The 17,775-nt window shown below is 58.0% G+C and overlaps 1 protein-coding gene across 6 annotated transcripts in view; it reads right to left on the bottom strand.

The window, feature by feature from the left end:
- The window catches only part of GTF2IRD1 (GTF2I repeat domain containing 1), a 112,773-nt gene that overhangs the window by 64,531 nt on the left and 30,467 nt on the right, over nucleotides 1-17,775 (bottom strand). For all 6 annotated transcript variants that reach the window (XM_055339255.1, XM_055339253.1, XM_055339254.1 and 3 more), the window contains exons 2-7: nucleotides 11,367-11,495; nucleotides 8,948-9,089; nucleotides 6,352-6,507; nucleotides 4,207-4,390; nucleotides 3,094-3,401; nucleotides 1,425-1,514 (exon numbers count right to left, since the gene is read on the bottom strand). In XM_055339255.1, the coding sequence (XP_055195230.1) occupies nucleotides 1,425-1,514; nucleotides 3,094-3,401; nucleotides 4,207-4,390; nucleotides 6,352-6,507; nucleotides 8,948-9,089; nucleotides 11,367-11,489 (1,003 nt within the window). In that variant the 5' untranslated portion in view covers nucleotides 11,490-11,495. The remainder of the gene's footprint in view (nucleotides 1-1,424; nucleotides 1,515-3,093; nucleotides 3,402-4,206; nucleotides 4,391-6,351; nucleotides 6,508-8,947; nucleotides 9,090-11,366; nucleotides 11,496-17,775) is intronic.

The following is a 17,775-nucleotide window of genomic DNA, read 5'->3' as shown; positions in this document are numbered from 1 at the left end:
AGGTGTCCCTCTCATGACGCCTTTTAAGCATAGATAGTATATCCCCATTTGTCAGCTAGGAAAACCAGGCTCAGAGAGGCTGAGTATCTGGCCTGAGATCACCTATCAAGGACCCAGTGAGACTCCACTCCTTGCCCACCACAGCCTCGCATGATGCTACTGCCCTCCCTCCCTGCCAAGGATGGACCCTGTTTGGGGCAGTGGGGATCTCCATTCTGATCCCAGGGGTCTTCTTAAAGATGGTGAGGCCAAGACCCCAACCCCACCCCACACATAACTACTGGAGAGTCTTGCTTCAAGCCTTTTAGTATACAAAAATCCCAAATAGAGTGTGGTACTTTAAAAAATCTGTCCACATAATTTTTTGATTCTCCCGTGATCAGGAGGTGGAGTTTAATTCCTCTCGCTCCCTGTGAGTGCGGACGGATCATTTCTGGCTTCTTAAGGGTAGAAACTGGAGAACCGATGACTTCTAACCTAAGTCATCAAAGACCTGTGGCTCCCTCCCTACTCTCTCTTGGACTGTTTTTTTGTTTTAAATTTATTTATTCATAAGAGACACAGAGAGAGAGAGGCAGAAACACAGGCAGAGGGAGAAGCAGGCTCCCTGCAGGGAGCCAGATGTGGGACTCGATCCCAGGACCCCAGGATCACGCCCTGAGCCGAAGGCAGATGCTCAACCACCAAGCCACCCAGGCGCCCCTCTCTCTTGGATTGTTAAAGTCAGGGAGCCAGCCGCCACATCCCGAGGACACTCAAACAGCCCCATACAGGCCCATGTAGCAGGGAAGGGGCCACCCACTAGCAACCACATGAGTGAGCCTGGGGTAGATCCTTGGCACCAGTTAAGCCTTCCAATGACCACAGCCCCTGCTGCCATCCTGAGTACAACCTCACGACAGAGAGAATCTAGCCAGAAGCACCCAGCGAAGCCGCTCTTAAAACTGGGACCCATAGGGATCCCTGGGTGGCGCAGCGGTTTGGCGCCTGCCTTTGGCCCAGGGCGCGATCCTGGAGATCCGGGATCGAATCCCACGTCGGGCTCCCGGTGCATGGAGCCTGCTTCTCCCTCTGCCTGTGTCTCTGCCTCTCTCTCTCTCTCTCTCTCTCTCTCTCTCTCTGTGACTATCATAAATAAAAAAATAAAAAATAAATAAAAAAATAAAAAAAAACTGGGACCCATAGAAACTAAAACTATAACTGTAAAGGCCTACAGCAATGCATAACAGTCACGTTCCGGTTTTACTCATAAGTCCCTGGAGCGGGGCTGTCCTCCCTTCTCTCTCAAAGACCCAGTGGATGCATTTCCTTTTTTATTTTATTTTATTTTATTATTATTTATGCATGCATTTCCATTTCAGGAAGCACCACCCCCAGCCCCGGACCCCCACTTGGGCAGGGCACCACTGTGGGCACTGTCCTACCTGACTTGTCATGGACGATGGAGAATAGGATGCGCTTCGAGGCATGGACATTCTGGATGAGAGGACCACCAGGCCCAGGGGGCTTCTGTCCTGGACAAGGGAGAGGAAAGGCACAGGTTCAAGGTGGGACCCCAGATCCAGCCCGGGTGCAGATGCCAGCTCTGGGCTAACACCACCAGGGAGGCCTCACAACTCAGCCCTATGATCATAAACTCAAGGCAAGTTCCCTGCCCAGACATTCTTTAGCAGAGTCTGCTCTCCAAACAGCAGATCAAGGAGGCCAGGATGTCCGAGGACACCTTTTACCAGTGGGGACACCCATTTCAGGTGCATAAGTCCCATCCCACTGCTCAGCGCAACATTTGGCGGGGTAGTTCTTTTTTCTCCTTCTCATGACAGTGAGTATCACTTATGAGCACCCACTATGTACCAAGCACTGGACTCTGCTTTTTTTTTTTTATTTATTTTTAAGATTTTACCTATTTATTTGAGAGAGAGAAGATAGTGGGAACAAATGGGGAGAGGGACAGAGACAGAGGGAGCAGGGAGTCCGACCTGAGGCCTGATCCCAGAGCCCTGAGATCATGACCTGAGCCAAAGGCAGATGCATAACTGAGCGAGCCACCCAGGCTCCCCTGGACTCTGCTTTAACACAGCAGTTCTCAAGCCCGAGCACCCATTGGAGCCACTCGGCAGATTTAAATACACAGACGGCTAGGCCCCCGGCAGCCCCCAAAGCTTCGGATTCAGGGACATCTGGGTGTCTCAGCGGTTGAGCGTCTGCCTTCAGCCCAGGGCGTGATCCGGGAGTCCCGGGATCAAGTTCCGCATCGAGCTCCCTGCAAGGAGCCTGCTTCTCCCTCTGCCTATGTCTCTGCCTCTGTGTGTCACTCATGAATAAATAAAATATTTAAAAAACCAAAACAAACAAAACAAAATAAAACAACATCAAAAAAAGCCTTGGATTCAGCAGGACTGCAGCAGGGCAGTTAGAATGTGCATTTCTAACTTGCCCTGTGCTTTGACCCTGATAATTACCTTGTGAGAGGTCATATCGGCATCTCCACTTTATTTTTATTTTATTTTTTTTAAAGATTCAATTTATTTATTCATGAGACAGAGAGAGAGAGAGACAGACAGAGGGAGAAGCAGGCTCTATGCAGGGAGCCTAAAGTGGGACTCCATCCTGGGTCTCCAGGATCACGCCCTGGACCGAAGGCAGTGCTAAACTGCTGAGCCACCCAGGGCTCCCCCATCTCCACTTTAAAGACGAGGAAACTGAGGTTCGTGGAGGTAGAGATTTGCTCTGGGACACACAGCCACGAAGCAGAGGATCTAGGTTATGAATCCAAGTCTTTCTCATACCCAGTTGTCCATTCTCTTATGCTGTCAAGTACCCCAAATCCAGACCGGGTATGTAGTTGGTGCTCATTAAATGCCTGTGACAGATTAGCCTGATTACTCCCTCCACAGACTCCTCTGTGGAGTCTCTCCAAACATCTCTAGGTTCTGGGCCAATGATACCCTTCACAGATGTCCCAGCCCCTTGTTTCAATGTGCCTCCTTCAGTCTGGGGTGGGCCCGGGCACCCCAATCTGCCCAGGGATGTTACCCCCATAGGAGTGACCTCTGCCCACCCCCAAACTTAGGGGTCTCAGCAGCAGCTTACCACAGCAGTCGGGGAAGTCTTGGGTGCCAGAGGCCTTGGGTTCAGGCCCAGGCCGGCCAAGGCCCAGGTCACTGGGGGCAAGTGGGCAGGCAGACGCCTCCTGCTTGAGCTCTCTCGTGGTGTGGTTAGGGAGTGCGGTGCTGTACAGGAAGCTGGCCACAGAGGAGGTGGCGGTGGGGGGGAGGTCCTGGGGTGGCCCCTTGGGGGCCTGGCTGTGCAGGCCACAGTCCCGAGACCCCTTGGCTATCAGGGAGACACCGTTCAGTTCCACCAGGGCCTTAGAGTCCCGCCCGCCGTCCTCAAGTGGCCTGGGTGAAGGAAAGGACATGGGACAGCTTTATACACCTGGCCTTTCAGTTGTCTCTCTTCTTCTAGGCCCCAGCCCACCCTCTGTACAACATGACAGCCTGTGAAGTACACAGGACAGAAGCCGGGCCCCAGCTTATAGGTGTGGGTACAAGCCCAGGTGGCCTTGTGATGTGCCCTGGGCCACACAGCTGGGCCACTGGAAGAGCTAGGCCCTCCTCTTGGCCTCTGTGACCCCTACACACTCATCACGTGGTCACCCCCAGCCCCGTTCCTATCACAGCCCTCCTCTGCCGGTGGCACCTGAGTACTGCTGGGCAATGCCAGGGCCTCAGGGTGGCTTCTGGGTGGCCCCAAAAGTCAGTACCCAGCTGGGCCAGCCTTTGCATCATCTCCCACAAGCCCCTCACATAACCCCATGCGAGCGCACACACCGTGGCTCCCCGCCTCCACTGTACAGCCCACTCTGGACACCTGCATGGCCATTGGTGCTGTTTCTCTTGCACCCAGTCTGTTCCAGCCTCTTTGCAACACGGAAGTCCCCTGGGGACTCCCACGACACAACGCCTGGTTCAGATCATGCTTTGCAACTGGGGGGCTTGCCTCCCCTCCACTGCCAGACTGGGAGCTTTGACACTTGAGGTCCCACGTGGGTGTCTGAAGTCCCGTCCCTGTGATGGGGTAAGTGGCTGCAGGTGGCTGAGCCAGCATGGAAGCAGGTAGCCCTCTACCTGGCCGTCCTGGCCAGGACATCATGGTCCAGCCACCAGGCTCTGGGCCCGCTCCCAGGCCGATGGCCTCACTTACCTCTTGAGCTTGAAGCGGATACGGTGGCTGTGCTCCAGGATGGCCATGAGGGCCTTGGGGTCATAGTCTGCTGGTCTCCGGAAGGCCAGGCCCTCGGGCAGCCCCTGCACAGCCAGCAGCCCCGGCTCCCTGAGCAGCCTCTCATAGGGCAGGGGTACCACGCTGGCCCTTCCCAGGGCCTCGCCTGTGGGGAGGGGGTCGAGGAGAGGGTCTAGTGTAAGAGGGCAGCCAGGCGGGGGTGGGGGCCGGGCATGTTCCACAGCTGGGGCCAGGCTAAGACCCCCTGTGATGCCCTATTCCCGGGAACCTGGACCCCACGGGCCCCTTTGTTGCAAGCTTGACAGAACAAGGCCCTGTGGGCTGAGTCGGGTGGGCAGGTGGGCACTGGGGACAGGCCCTGCTGAAGGCCAGGGCCCCCCCATTGACAGGGCTCCCAGCTTCACTTGCCATTCTCTTCTCTCCTGGCACCCGGGTGGAGGGGAAAGCAGGGCACAAGGCTGTGCAGGAGCTTAGGAGGGGACATGGGGGAGAAGGGAGGGAGGGCAGGAGGGAGACTGCAGGGAAGAGTCACAGGGAGGAGAGGGAGGGGAGGGAAGAGCAGATTTAGAAAGGAGGAAGTAGGGGTGCCTGGGGGGCCCAGGTCATGACCAGGGTCCTGGGATTGAGCCCTGTGTCCTAGCTCCCTGCTCAGTGGGGAGTCTGCTTCTCCCTCTCCCTCTGCCCCTCCCCCTGCTTGTGCGTGTGTGTGCGCTCGCTCTCTCTCTCTCTCTCTCTCTCAAATAAATAAAATCTTAAAAAAGAGAAAGGGGATGGGGATGAGGAAGAGGTGAGTGGAGGGGAGACTGGCTGGGGACTGAGGAGGTGAGATGGCCTGGGCTCAGGAACGCCTGTGTCATTCCCACACTGCAGTCCCAGCCAGAAAGGGGCCACCCCCTCAGATGAGGCAGGCAACAGAGGCGGACAAAGTGTGGGAGTGAGGGGGGGGCACTGTGGGCACAAACCCTGTGGCCAGCAAAAGTGCAGTGGCCTAGCCAACCAGGTGTGACAAGTCCTCCCACCCAGCATGCTGCCCGCCCCCACCGTGGGGCCTCTGGGCCTCCTCTCCACCTAGGCTTCCTCTGCCTCCTTCCTTCCTCCCTTCCTCCTCCTGTCCTGAGCTGGACAACAGCAGGAGATTCCTCAGATCTCTGCTCCAGAGACCCAAAGGCCACAGTACAATAGGAATAAAGCCAGAGGTGGAACCCTTAGGGACCAAAGGGACCTGCCCCAGGTTACCTAGAGACTGCGACAGCTACCACTGGGCCAGAGATTCTGAAACTTGACCCTTCTGAGGGAGGCCAGCCAGGCCTGCCCACCTCCCCACCTTCACCCCCCTGCAGGAAGGACGTGGCCATGTAGTCACATTAGCTTTCATTCAGGCATTCAACAAACACCCTGTGAACATCGACCACCATTGCTGGGGACAGCGGAAAGGGCAGGCACAGACCCTGGCCCCAGAGGGCCCTGGGCTAGCCAGGGGTCAGGGTCCAGCAAGTGCCCAAAGGGGACATTAAGCCAGCAGCAGGGGCTTCCCAGAGCTGAGCCTTAGAGAATAACGTGGTGTCCACCAGACAGAGGGGAAGGCAGCCCCAAAAGGCACAGTGGTGCAAAGGCGAGAGGGCGTGAAATGGAGACAGAGTGTGCGGGGAACAGGAAGTGGTCCCCTGAGGCAGGGCAGCACGGCTGGACACGGGCAGGGACCAGCCACAGTGGGTGCTAATGTCACAGTGAGGGTGGCAGGGAGCCACCAGGGCAGTGGAAAGAGGAGCTTCCAGGTCAGACTTGTGCTCTAGGAAGGTGCCCTTAGTCACAGGACAGGTGGGGGCAGCAGGGAGCCGACCTGGAGGCAAGGAGACCAGGGCCAGCCCAGGGCCATTTCCAGGCGACAGGTGGCAGCCACCAGCACCAGGGCGGGCCTGGGGAAGTGTGGACAGTGGTTCAGGAAATGGGGCTGGGGCGGAGGAGCCACGTCTGGGGATGCAAGATGAGGGAGGGCCTTGAGGTTTTGCCCCGGGCCCGTATGCAACAGGAGGCGCACCTCACCAGGCCGGGGTCTGGGGCTCCCACCCGCCTGGGGGCCCCAAATGGAATGAGGAAGGATCTTACTATAAAGAACATCAAACACCTCCTCTACCATCTTCCGCAGAAGGTACACGTCCGAGCCATGTTCTAGGGAAGACCGAGGGATGTTCCGGCTGCCACCCTCGCCCCGCAACACCTTCTTGGGGTGCTCTGCCTCCGGCTCTTTCCACGGGGCCCCTCCTGTGGGACAGAGCATGCCGGGCCATGATAAGCACCTGTGTCACCCCCTGCCCAGGGCCAGGGCTGGTCATCTCTGAGTTCCTAGTGCCTAGCCTAGGGCTTGGGTCTCATCCTGGTCACCTCTAATTTGCTGTGTGACCTTGGGCAAGTCCCTTCCCTCTCTGCGCCTCAGTCTGTGAGCTTTCACCGAAGACCAGCCGGCCCAGCTTAGAACTGGGGTTCAACCAACATTCATTCCATGCACCCCCTTCTGCGCTCCGACACTAGTGCTCTGCCAAACGAGGAGACGACGGGGACTGCTCCAGGAGGCCAACGGGCTGCAGAGAGGCAAGTTCAGGCCAGGCTGGGCCAGGGCAGGACCCCAGGAGTGTCAGGGAACTCCTGGGTAAGGAGATGCTAGAAACCACATTGGAAAGGGGGAGAGAGGAGGGCCCGGAGGCCTGCTCGTAGCTTGGAGCCTGCTCCTTCTCCCGGGATCTGCCGAGCTTGAAATAAACCAGCCGAGCTCCGGGTGCTATAAATAGCGGCTCTGCCGGGCTGCGGGATGCCAGGTGCACCTTCCCCAGGCCCCAGCCTGGCCAACTGGGGGCCACAGGACCCTGCCACTGTCTGCCCTGGCCCCCATCCAGCCTCGGACAGGGTACAGGCTCTGAGAGCTGGGTGGGGGTGGGGGACAGCCTTCCCCAAAACGGCCGATCTAAGCTCCAGACCCAAGTGTAATGCAGATGTTAATAACAGCAAGGACAACAGCTGGCGTTTACTGTGTGTGCAGTCAGTGCCAGGCACTGTTCTAGCCTGTATTAGATTTACTTAATCCTCAGATTGAGCCCCCAAAAGTAGCACTGTCCTCCCCTTTCACAGACAGGGAGGTTGAGGGCCAGCGGCCAGCGGGTGGCAGAGCCAGGAAGAGGACCCAGATGTCTGACTTGAGGGCCTGCTCTTAACCCCAAGAGCCGGGAGTCCCCAGTCGTGGGCTCGAGTGGCCGCTTGGGGGCTGCCCTTCAGTGCTGGTGGCAGGCCCCAACCCTGTAGGACCTAATCCACCACAAAAGTGGAGCTGACATCGCTCAGGAGCTCACCAGGAGCACGGATGGAAATTTAGGGCCTGAGAAGCTGGCATGGTGTGGGGAGTAGCCACGGGGTTTGGGGTGGGGGACTAGAGGTGGCAGGGTACAGATGGGGGCCCCAGGCAGGAGGAATGTGCTGGCAGAGGAGAGGAAGGAAGGCCTTCCAGGTGGGGGGAGAGCAGGGACGCAGGCAGAGGTGAGAACGCACATGGAGACCTAGTGCTCGGCCCAGGGCTGCCTGCAGAGGAGTGAGGGATGCTGGGAGGGGCAGTGAGGAGGCAGGGGCTAGAATACGAGAGGCTAAAGGCCCTGGCGTAGCGTGGAGGAGTTGGGGGCTTCAGAACGCTCCCCCATGGGATGCCTGGGTGGCTCAGCAGTTGAGCATGTGCCTTCAGCTCAGGGTGTGATCCTGGGATCGAGTCCTGCATTGGGCTCCCGGCAGGGAGCCTATTTCTCCCTCTGCTCGGGTCTCTGCTTCTCTCTGTATCTTTCATGAATAAATAAATAAAATCTTTAAAAAAAAAAAAAAAAGAACACCCCCTCTCCCAACCCAGGGCTCCTGGCTCACAGCTCTGCATACTGTTCTCTTCCATAAGCAGCCAGGATCCCCTGGCAGGGCTCCCAGGGAGGTGGAAGTGTCCTGCTGCACCTCCCTGATTCTGAAGCGGGGCAGAAGGAGCATGGGTTTAACAGAAACCTTGCCTCCATCCCTTGGCGGCTGTATGTCCCCGGGCAAGTGGCTCAGGCTCACCGTGCCTCAGTTTCTCACTTGTAAACTGGTCACTGTTTCCTGACCCTGCTGGGGAAAGTAAACAGAGTGCGTAGCCCGGCCCAAAGCTCTACTGATCACATCATCACTAACTGCTCGATTTAGCAAGCACTTCCTTTGTGCTGCCACATGTCCTCAGTCACTTCGGCCCCAAGAGCCACCTTGAGGTAGCTCCAGGATTGTTACTGTAATGACAGTGACTACCTCACAGGCTTGATGCCAGGATAACTGAGCATGGCAAAGGGTGCTGCACACAGCAGGTGCTCAATAAGTGTTGGTTGAACAAGTGCACTTGGTCCCCATGTCAGAAGGTATAGGGATTGGGCAACACTGGGCTCAGTGTCCCCTTCTGTCAATGAGCAGATGGAGGTGTCTGGGTCTGGCCTCCCGGGGTGGAGTCAGCCAGTCTCTACAGACCGAGGGGCTGCTGTGTGATTCCAACGATAATGCCACACTGGGAAGCCTGCCTTGCCCCCTCCTGTCCGTGCACCCCTCACCCCCAACACACGGCCACCTACTATTGCTCTGGGGACCCAGAGATGCACCAGAGCTCCTGCGCTCAGGGACTGCAGGCCCCCGCCCCCCAGAGCCCTGGGCTACTCACGGCAGAACCTGAGGAAGTCTGACTGCAGCTCCTTCCGTGCATTCAGGAACATTCTCCCCTTCTCGGTACCCACCACGAAGGCGCTCTCATCATGCACAGCAACACAGGCCACCTCTGCGTTCAGCTTGGAAAGCGCTGAGCACTGCAAGGGAGGGGCAGAATATGTGAGCCAGTGGGAGGTCCCCCTACCTGGGGACACCTTTAGTGACAGCTTGGGGGGCGAGCCAGAAGCTTCCAGATGCCTAAGAACCCACCGGCAGTTCCAGGGAGAGGTCACCCCTCCACTGTTCACAGCTGGACTCTGCAGGAGGAAGGAGTGAATGACCCCCACCCCGCCCAAAGCTTGGCCGAGGTCAAGGGAGCAGACAGGTCAAGGAGCCCTGAGAAGAATAAAGATACACGGCCTCTGCCCTTCCCTCCTCCCACATCCTCCCTGTCCTGGGGGGGGGGGGGCTTCCTGCCTGAGGCTTGGCCCCAGCCCCAGGGACAATCCTGTTTTCAGTTTTCTTAAAGTCCTAAATGAGGAGGAGGTAAGGGCCCCAGCAGAACCACGGCTTGGGCAGATCTGGGGTTCAGTTCCACATCAGCCGCTTCCTGCTGCAGGACTGGTGCAACTCACTCCCTGCTCTGGGCCTGTCTCTAAATGTGCAGAAAGGGGGCAAGCAGCCCAGCTCCCAGATTTTCAATGGGCTTGGCTGTGGGATTCATGAGGCCTGGCAGGCAGGAAAGAATCTCTAAGCCGGGGTATCTCATGTGGGTCCAGAGAGAGGTTATTTTTTGCAGAGTTGAGGGGTTGGCAGGCCCACTGCACAGGAAGCCCTAACTGAGGGGCCCTGCAACCAAGACCACCAGCATTTCAGCCCTTCGACCTAGGTCAGCGGAAAAGCTCTGCCTGCAAAGCTCTCAGCATGCATTCAGTGCCTCATAAATGCTGGGTTTTATCTGAGTTAGGTAGCGCTTGGCGGGCACCAGGGAGTCTGGCTTCTCATCATAGTTCCGTGGCTGCGTGACCTAGCACAGGCTCCTCAACCTCTCTGGGCCATGATCATGCCTCTTGTGTCAGCCTCAGTCCAGAGTCTCTCTGTTGTGGAAGCAGGGGACCCTGTAGGCTGTAGAGCCAAAAGGCCTGTCCCCTGGGATCTCCTATGGTGAGGGCTGTATGTTGACTTCCTGCTAAGATTAAAACAAAAGCCTGCTGCTCGCTCTCCCCATGCCAATGCTGCAGAACATTAACAAGCAAAGGAGACAAATAGAGTCCAGTTGTTTCCAACAAAGGAGTGGCCATCACTGCTGGAGGAGATACTTACTTCCCTGTGGGGTCACTCTCCAGGTAATCCGCTTCCCCAGAGGCACAGACAACGGGGCTTCGAGGAAAGGTCTGGAAGAGGGTCTGGCCCCATACCCACTGCAGACCACCCGCAGACAAGGGCCCCAGCCCCAGAGGACACCAGAGTTAAGTCACTGCCGAGCAAGGGTTGTTACCCTTGGGGGTCTCTCAGGAAACCCAGAAAGGGACCCAAGGGCAGGGGAGCAAATCTCATCCAGGCCCCAGGCTAGCTACAGGGGCAGTGCTCCTCCCAGGAGTGTCTGTAAGGCCCTCTAGAGCAGGGCTGTCCAACAGAACTTTCTGTGATGATGGAAAAGGTCTGTCGGGGCACCTGGGTGGCTCAGGTGGCTAAGTGTCTGCCTTTAGCTCAGGTCATGGTCCCAGGGTCCTGGGATCGAGCCCTGCATCCGGCTCCCTGCTCAGTAGGGAGCCTGCCTCTCTCTCCCTCTGCATCCCTGTCCCGGCTGGTGCACTCTCTCTCTCAAAAGAAATAAAATCTTTAAAAAATCCGCAAAAACTAGTCATGCTGTGTAACTCCAGGCAAGATGTTGCCCTCTCTGAACTTCAACTTCACCATCCTAAAACACAGGGGTGAAGCTAACACCTGCCTACCCTCTGTTGAAGAACATTCCCCCAAGAAAAGGCTACAGGAAAATGACGGTATTATTTCCCCATTTGGGATAAACTACTACAGGTCGAGGTACATAGGTAATCGTGCCAGAGGAATGATGTACGAGGCCCCATTTCTCTCTCCTGGGCCTGAGAGGCAGATACATCTCTTGCTGTAACATCAGGGGCTGCACCTTTCTCATGAACCACTGTCCCCACAGGTCCTATCCTTCTGATGGGAGGGATGAAATGAGGATGAGGGCTGAGGGGACCAGGGGACAATGGGCAGCACCAGCGTTTCTTTCCAGGGCTGGATTTTTACATACATGACCTCACTCAGGCCTCCCGCCCCCCTGATGTAGGTAGGGGACCTGTGGCAGATGGGGACAGGGAGTCTCAGGTGGCTGATGGCCCCCCGAGGTAGCAGGGCTGGGACTTGAGCTCCAACGTCTGCTGATGTCCAGCGTAGACAGGGGCACTCACCATGGAATCTAAGGCAGACACGAGGCTGGTGATGATCTCGTCTTTGCGGGTAAAGGCAGAGTTCCAACGGTCAGGTCCGCAGCCGTTGGCGGGAATGTCACAGCGCTTCCCCAACAAGGCCATGGTCACCTGGATGGAGCGAGGAAGCAGAGGTGGGCGTGTGCCACCACCACCCGCCAGGCGCCCAGGCACCCAGGGCTGCCTCTACTTCCCCGGGTGGGACAAATCAAGAGCTGGCCTCCCCTCCACTCAAGGGGTTGCATGCATGAAAGCATTAGCGGCCCGCACGCAGCACCATGCACTGAGGAGTGCGCTCCATGGCACGTGCCCCAAATCTGCAACGCCAGGGCCAAGCCCGGTACCATGGCCAGTCTGCCTGGCACTCAGCTGCCAACTCACCCCCGCACTAGCTCTGGCCACGGCTCTCCGTCGCTCACACACCTTCCATGGCTCCCTACTGCCCACATTAGCTCTGGACTCCAGTCCCTCGGCCAACTCCCCCTTTGCACCCCACACTCCAGGTACTCTAAGAATCACCATCCCCCAAACATACCCACGTCCCTCATGGCCCTCCAGCTGTCACAGGTTCCACTATCCCTGACCTGAGTGGCTTCCAGCCCCTTTTGTCATCTACCCACTCAGGTTTTAACTATCATTTCTGCTGAGAGTGTGCCCTTGAGTGCCCCACCTCCTGCCCCTTCCCGCTGTGCCGGGTCAGCTGGCTTCCCACATGTCCCCAGGCTCCTCCATTACAGCTTTCTATCAGGCTGTAATGAGCAAGGCCGCTGCCTTGAGGCCTGGGAGCCCCAGTCTCAGAGGTCCAGAAAGACACCGTGGGGTGGTGGCACTTCACCTCAGGACATGGTTTTCCCAAGACGGGACTCTGTCCCCTTGTCATGAGGCCCCTGGAGGACTGAGATGCACCCTCCCCCTGCTGGGGTGCCCTGAGAGCAGGGCTCAATGCCAGGCAGGGGATAGGCCTGCTGCCCCTGCACCATCCAGCCCAGCCTGGGCACCCACTAGACACAAAGGTCAGCCTCCCCCAGTTCTAGTTCCATCCTGCCCCTCTCATACCAGAACCCCAGGAGTCAGGTCCAGCGGGGCACCCGCAGGCTGCCCCAGTGCCAGAGCCTTCCTCTGAGGCAGCTGCTCTCTGGCCAATCCAAGCAGAGGAGAGGGCAGAGAGCAGAGGGGAGAGGAAGAGATCCTCAGTTTCCTTCTCTGGGCTCTGCTTCCCCTGGTGCTGTGTGCACGGGTCCCAGGCCAGGTGCTGGCGGCCAGCTCCTGGCGGCCAGCTCGGGGGCTTGAGAAGGGAGCAGGGCTGCAGGCCTCAGAGGGACTCTGGATCCTGGTCTCCACTTCCTGTGGGCGGGGGCACTGGGCAGGCTGACAGCCATACCTGGTGTCTTCAAGGCTGCCAAGCCTACAGCTGCCCCTGGACCGCAAGCTCTGTGAGGGCAGGGACAGATTTGCCTGTCACTGCTGCACCGCCAGGGCCTAGCACAGGGCCAGACGACGTGTGACGGGCCAGGGCAGAGTGTGGTTGAAACCACAGACCGTGGGATCCCTGGGTGGCGCAGCGGTCTGGCGCCTGCCTTTGGCCCAGGGCGCGATCCTGGAGACCCGGGATCGAATCCCACATCGGGCTCCCAGTGCATGGAGCCTGCTTCTCCCTCTGCCTGTGTCTCTGCCTCTCTCTTTCTCTCTCTCTGTGTGTGACTATCATAAATAAATAAATTTTTAAAAAAATTAAAAAAAAAAAAAAGAAACCACAGACCGTGAGTCACAAAATCGGTGACACAGAACAAGTGTCAGAGTGCATCATCACACATAACAAAGTGAGAAGTGTCCCAACTTTAGGGTTATGGAAACATGTAGAGGAATTAGGAATGCCCTCGAGCTTGGCTCTGGCCTCAGGTCTGGCCCGAGTCTGCTATTTGGCTGTGAATAAATATTGATTTTAACAAATGTCCAGTCAGTAGCTGGCCAAAATGTGAATTGGGTTCACTTCTAGATGTTTGCAAAATTTATTTCTTCAACCAGGTTGCAATTTTATAAACAAGTTAAGTTTTAAGTTCACAATATAAAGGCCTGCCGAAGGCATGACAGGCTGGATGGGGGACATCCTAGTGGGCCAACAGGCAGCCGGCGGCCACCGCCTGGGGCCTCCTGCCCCGTGAAGCCCACCTGAGGGCCTGCCGTGTGACCAGCTGAGAGGTTTGCCTGCCTGGGGGCCTGATGGCTCCTCCCCTGCCTTCAGCCACCCCTCGAGCCATTCCCGGAAAGACCTCAGCCTGCCAGCCTCCCAGCCCAAATTGAATCAGGGCAAAGCCAGAGGCACCAGACGGCAGGGCCTCTGGGTCGCCCCAGACAGCTGTTGGCTCCTTCCTGCAAAGTCCTAATCCATTTAGGAAGGAACCAGGGACTCAGAGGCGGAGGGAGGGAGGGAGGGGAGCTCGGCTTGGGCTAGCCCCTGAGTCCTTGTCCGGGAGGGAAGGTGGGTGCACTTAGGGAGGCAGGGGGGAGAAGACCCTCCTGCAAATGCCGGGGGGCCTCGGGGAGGGGGGCAGGTCCCTCGTGGCTGGAGCTGCTGTGGCTGGGGCAGAGGTGCAAGAGCACTGGGCCCGGAGCCAAGAGCCAGGCCCAAGTCTGCCAGGACCATGCTGGGTCAACCCACCCCAAACTGTAGTTTTCTATGTTTGTAAGGTGGGGCTAGCTCTAACGTGAGGCCGGCAAGAAAACCACCCAAAGCACCACAGAACACAAGGATGAGAGCAGTTAAGTAGGAGGTAAGTGGCCAGCATGAACAGGACAGAGGCCCAGGGGCCGGGAGGGGAGGACAGGAGCCCCAGCCAGAGCCCCATGCACCGGGGAGCAGAGGCCAGGGCTGGGCAAGGCCAGAGGCACCCAAGTGTTGCTCTGGGACACCCAGGGAGGGACACGAGAGGCGTCACGTTGGGTGATGGGCAGCTGGCTCCTGACGCAGGGCACAGGGGGCGAGGGGCTGCCAGGGCCATCGGGTTCCCGGTGAACAATGCCTGCGAGGGCCAGGAGGCGAGCAGGGAAGCCGAGAGAAGCCCCTCTCTGCCCCGACAGATACTTCTTGTACCTCCCGGCCCCTGGGCCTGCTGGCACTGACTGCTGCCCTGACCACGGGCGGGCTCGGGCTCCATGCTGGGCCCTCCTCCTCCCTGACCCATCCTGCCCCTCGCAGCTAGGCAATCTTTGGCTCCAATGCCACAGGCTAGTGACTCTCTCCCTTCTCTCTGAATGCCACCTGCTGCACCTGCTGCTCCTTCATGTCTAACAAGGAACTCACGGAGCAGGGCGCCACGGCTCTCTGGAACCAGCTCCTCCCCGGCCAGCCACTGAGGCGCTCAGGCTCCACCCGGGGCCTCATCCTGCTCCCTTCTCCCTCGTTTCTCAAACGATCCAGGGAGAATCCCACTTGTGTGGCTCCAGAAAGCACCCGATCTGCCCGACTCTCATCACCTCCAGGGCTACCACCCCACCCAGGCCACCATCCTCGCTAGCTCACCCCACGGTGAGGGCCTCCTCACCCTCCTCCTGTCCCCGTGGTCCGTCCTGCTGACAGCAGCCGAGTCAATTTCATGCCACTGTCCTGCTTAGAGAAGTCAAAATAACACCCCCCGAGTGTCTTGCCGTGTGAGCTGGGCCCACCTGCCTTTTCCAGCCTGTCGGCCCTCTTGCCTGTGTGCTGGGCTCTGACTCTGTCCCCCTCCTGTCCCTTTTATGCCACCTGGGCACCCCTCTCCGGCCTTATGCCTACGGGACACCCCCACCCCAGTGCAGTGGCCTCCTTCAGGTCTACACCTCCTGCCTCCCCGGCTCCATCAGCCCCATCACCAACTCCTTGGTGCACTGTCCTTGGCCACACCGCAGTCCCACCCTCACACCGGCTTCCCATCTCTTCTCCCCTCACAGAACCTGCTGCAATCTGAAGGACTTGCTCCTGGGCTTCCCCAGTGGGACTGTTAGCTCTGGGAGGCCGGGGCCCTGCCTGCCAGGTTGACAGGATGCCCACTGCCTTGCACGCCTGCTTGGGTTCTTGTGGGCATACAGCAAATGTTCGGGGGAACTAGCCAGTGTGACGCTTGGCAGGAACCAGGACGGTCACAAGCTGTAAGCAGAGTGACCACTCGGGGCTTGGAAGGCTCTCAAAAAATAAAAATAAAAATAAAAAAAGAGGCCATGTGCAACACTGTGGGTCTGGATGTGTTTGGATCATGGAGGAACAGCCCAGAAACTGAGAGTGACAGAGGCTGCTGGGTCAGTCAGGTGTCCTGCTGATCCTCTGCGTGGCTGCAGGACCCACAGCACCCACAGCACCCACAGCAGCAGGCCCATGGCCACCTGTCTGGGTGGAGCAGCAGTGTGTGTGTTACCATCTCTGCTTACATCATCCTCCTTGGCAGGGACAAGGAAGGGGCTTGCCCAAGGCCCTGGCCAGGGGGTACCGGGGATGAGGTCTGTCTGCCTGTCTGTCCTCAAAGCCACTCCCATCCTTCAAGGAGTGGCAGGGGGACTGTACTCACACTGGGACACGGGGAGCAGAAAGATCAGCTGACTAATCCACAGCTGATGCATGGCGAGGGTGACCCACTTGCCCTGGTTTGCCAGGAACCTTCCTGGGTTTAGAACAGAAAGTACCCTATCCTGGGAGATTCCTCAAGCCCAGGCAAACTGAGGCAGGCAGTCACATCATGACACAGGGACCAACAGGCCCAAATGCCCTTCCCAGAGGCTGAGAATGAGACGGACAGACAAGACGGCTTAGTGATGGACAGTAGGGCCTGTCCTTGGGTCCCAAAAATCAATTCTATCTAATCAGGTAAGAGACAGGCTTGGTGGCTCCCGGGGGAGGGGACAGGACTGCCTTCTCCAGGGAGATCTTTTTTTTTTTTTTTTTTTTAAGATTTTATGTATTTATTCATGAGAGACACAGAGGGAGGCAGAGACACAGGCAGAGGAAGAAGCAGGCTCCCTGTGGGGAACCTGATGTGGGACTCGATCCCAGGACCCCAGGATCACGCCCTGAGCCAAAGGCGGACGCTCAACCACTGAGCCACACAGGTGCCCTTCCGGGGAGATCTTGAGGAGGGAAGGAAGCCACTCTCTTGACCTGGCCAGAGTCTCGTTTTATGAAGCACTAAGAGACAGAGCTGGGGAGGGTGAAGATGTTGGATGCCCGGTCTGCAGGAATACTGTGTGACACCTGCCCCATCACTCTGCACCTGTGAGAAGGCATTAGCCCAGCTGCTGCCAACACCTGCCTCCCACCCCCAGCCTCCTGGGCCCCACCCCCTAGAAGCCCTGAGGTGACAGGTCAGCAGCAGGGCCAGGACACTGTGTCTTTAAGTTCCCCAGGGGAGTCTGACCCGAAGCCAGGTACCGCCTGGATGATCTCTGGGCACATTTCCAGCCCCAGCATCCCGATTCCAGTTTCCGAGCAGCTCTGCTCTTCCTGCCTGCTGCCCACCTCCCCACCCCCGGCGGGGGAGTCATCGCCCAGACAGTGGCAGCTTTGCTGGCGACCGAGAGCTGGAGGCCAGCTGGGTCTGAGCCAAAGATTAGTGAGGTGCTTGTGTGCACGTCTGAGTCACTACTGCCCCCACCCAAGGCAGACCTGTCTCCCATGGGGAGGCACCCATGGGGCTCAGGCCCAGAAAGCCCACCCTAGCCGGCCCTGGGGCCAGCACCAGCAGCTCAGCCGGGGTCTCTAAGCTCCAACACCTTGCACTGGGTGCTCCAGGCCAGCTGGGAGGCTCATTGGGGGGTGTCCTTGTGCCTGCCCTTTCTGCTGCCCCTGGCCTGCAAGCCTGGGGAGACAGGTGCTTGCTCTGGCGGGTACCCGATCTCTTGCAGTGACATGTGGCCCAGCAGAAGTGAACGTGGCTGATGCTGTCAGGAGGCAGGCGAGGGGTGTGCCAGCAAAAACCTCAAGGCTGCAGAGAAACCTCCCAGCCCGGCCCATTTAAACCCCCCTCCCCAGGGCGCCTGGATGGCCCAGTGGTTGAGCACCTGCCTTTGGCTCAGGTAATGATCCTGGAGTCCCGGGATCGAGTCCCACATCAGGCTCCCTGGATGGAGCCTGCTTCTCCCTCTGCCTGTGTATCTGCCTCTCTCTTTCTCTCTCTGTGTCTCTCATGAATAAATAAATAAAATCTTTAAAAAAAGAAAAAACAAGAAAACCCCCCTCCTTCCCCACCAGCATCTGGATGCTCCCTCATCCAAGGGTTCAACCCTCCCACTCTGCCTTGTCTCCATGCCCTGCTTCCACTGCCAGCTCCCTCCTCCTCTCCCAGGCTGAAGAGCCACCCTCGTGGCCACTGACCAGCCGTCCACCAAGGCCCCCTCAGACGCTGCTGTCCCATTGTGAGCACTCTGA

The sequence above is a fragment of the Nyctereutes procyonoides genome, unplaced genomic scaffold, assembly GCF_905146905.1.
Source record: "Nyctereutes procyonoides isolate TBG_1078 unplaced genomic scaffold, NYPRO_anot_genome, whole genome shotgun sequence".
Taxonomy (NCBI): Eukaryota; Metazoa; Chordata; class Mammalia; order Carnivora; family Canidae; genus Nyctereutes; species Nyctereutes procyonoides.
The sequence above is the reverse complement of the archived record's forward strand: the minus strand, read 5'-3'. Positions and strand labels throughout refer to the sequence as shown.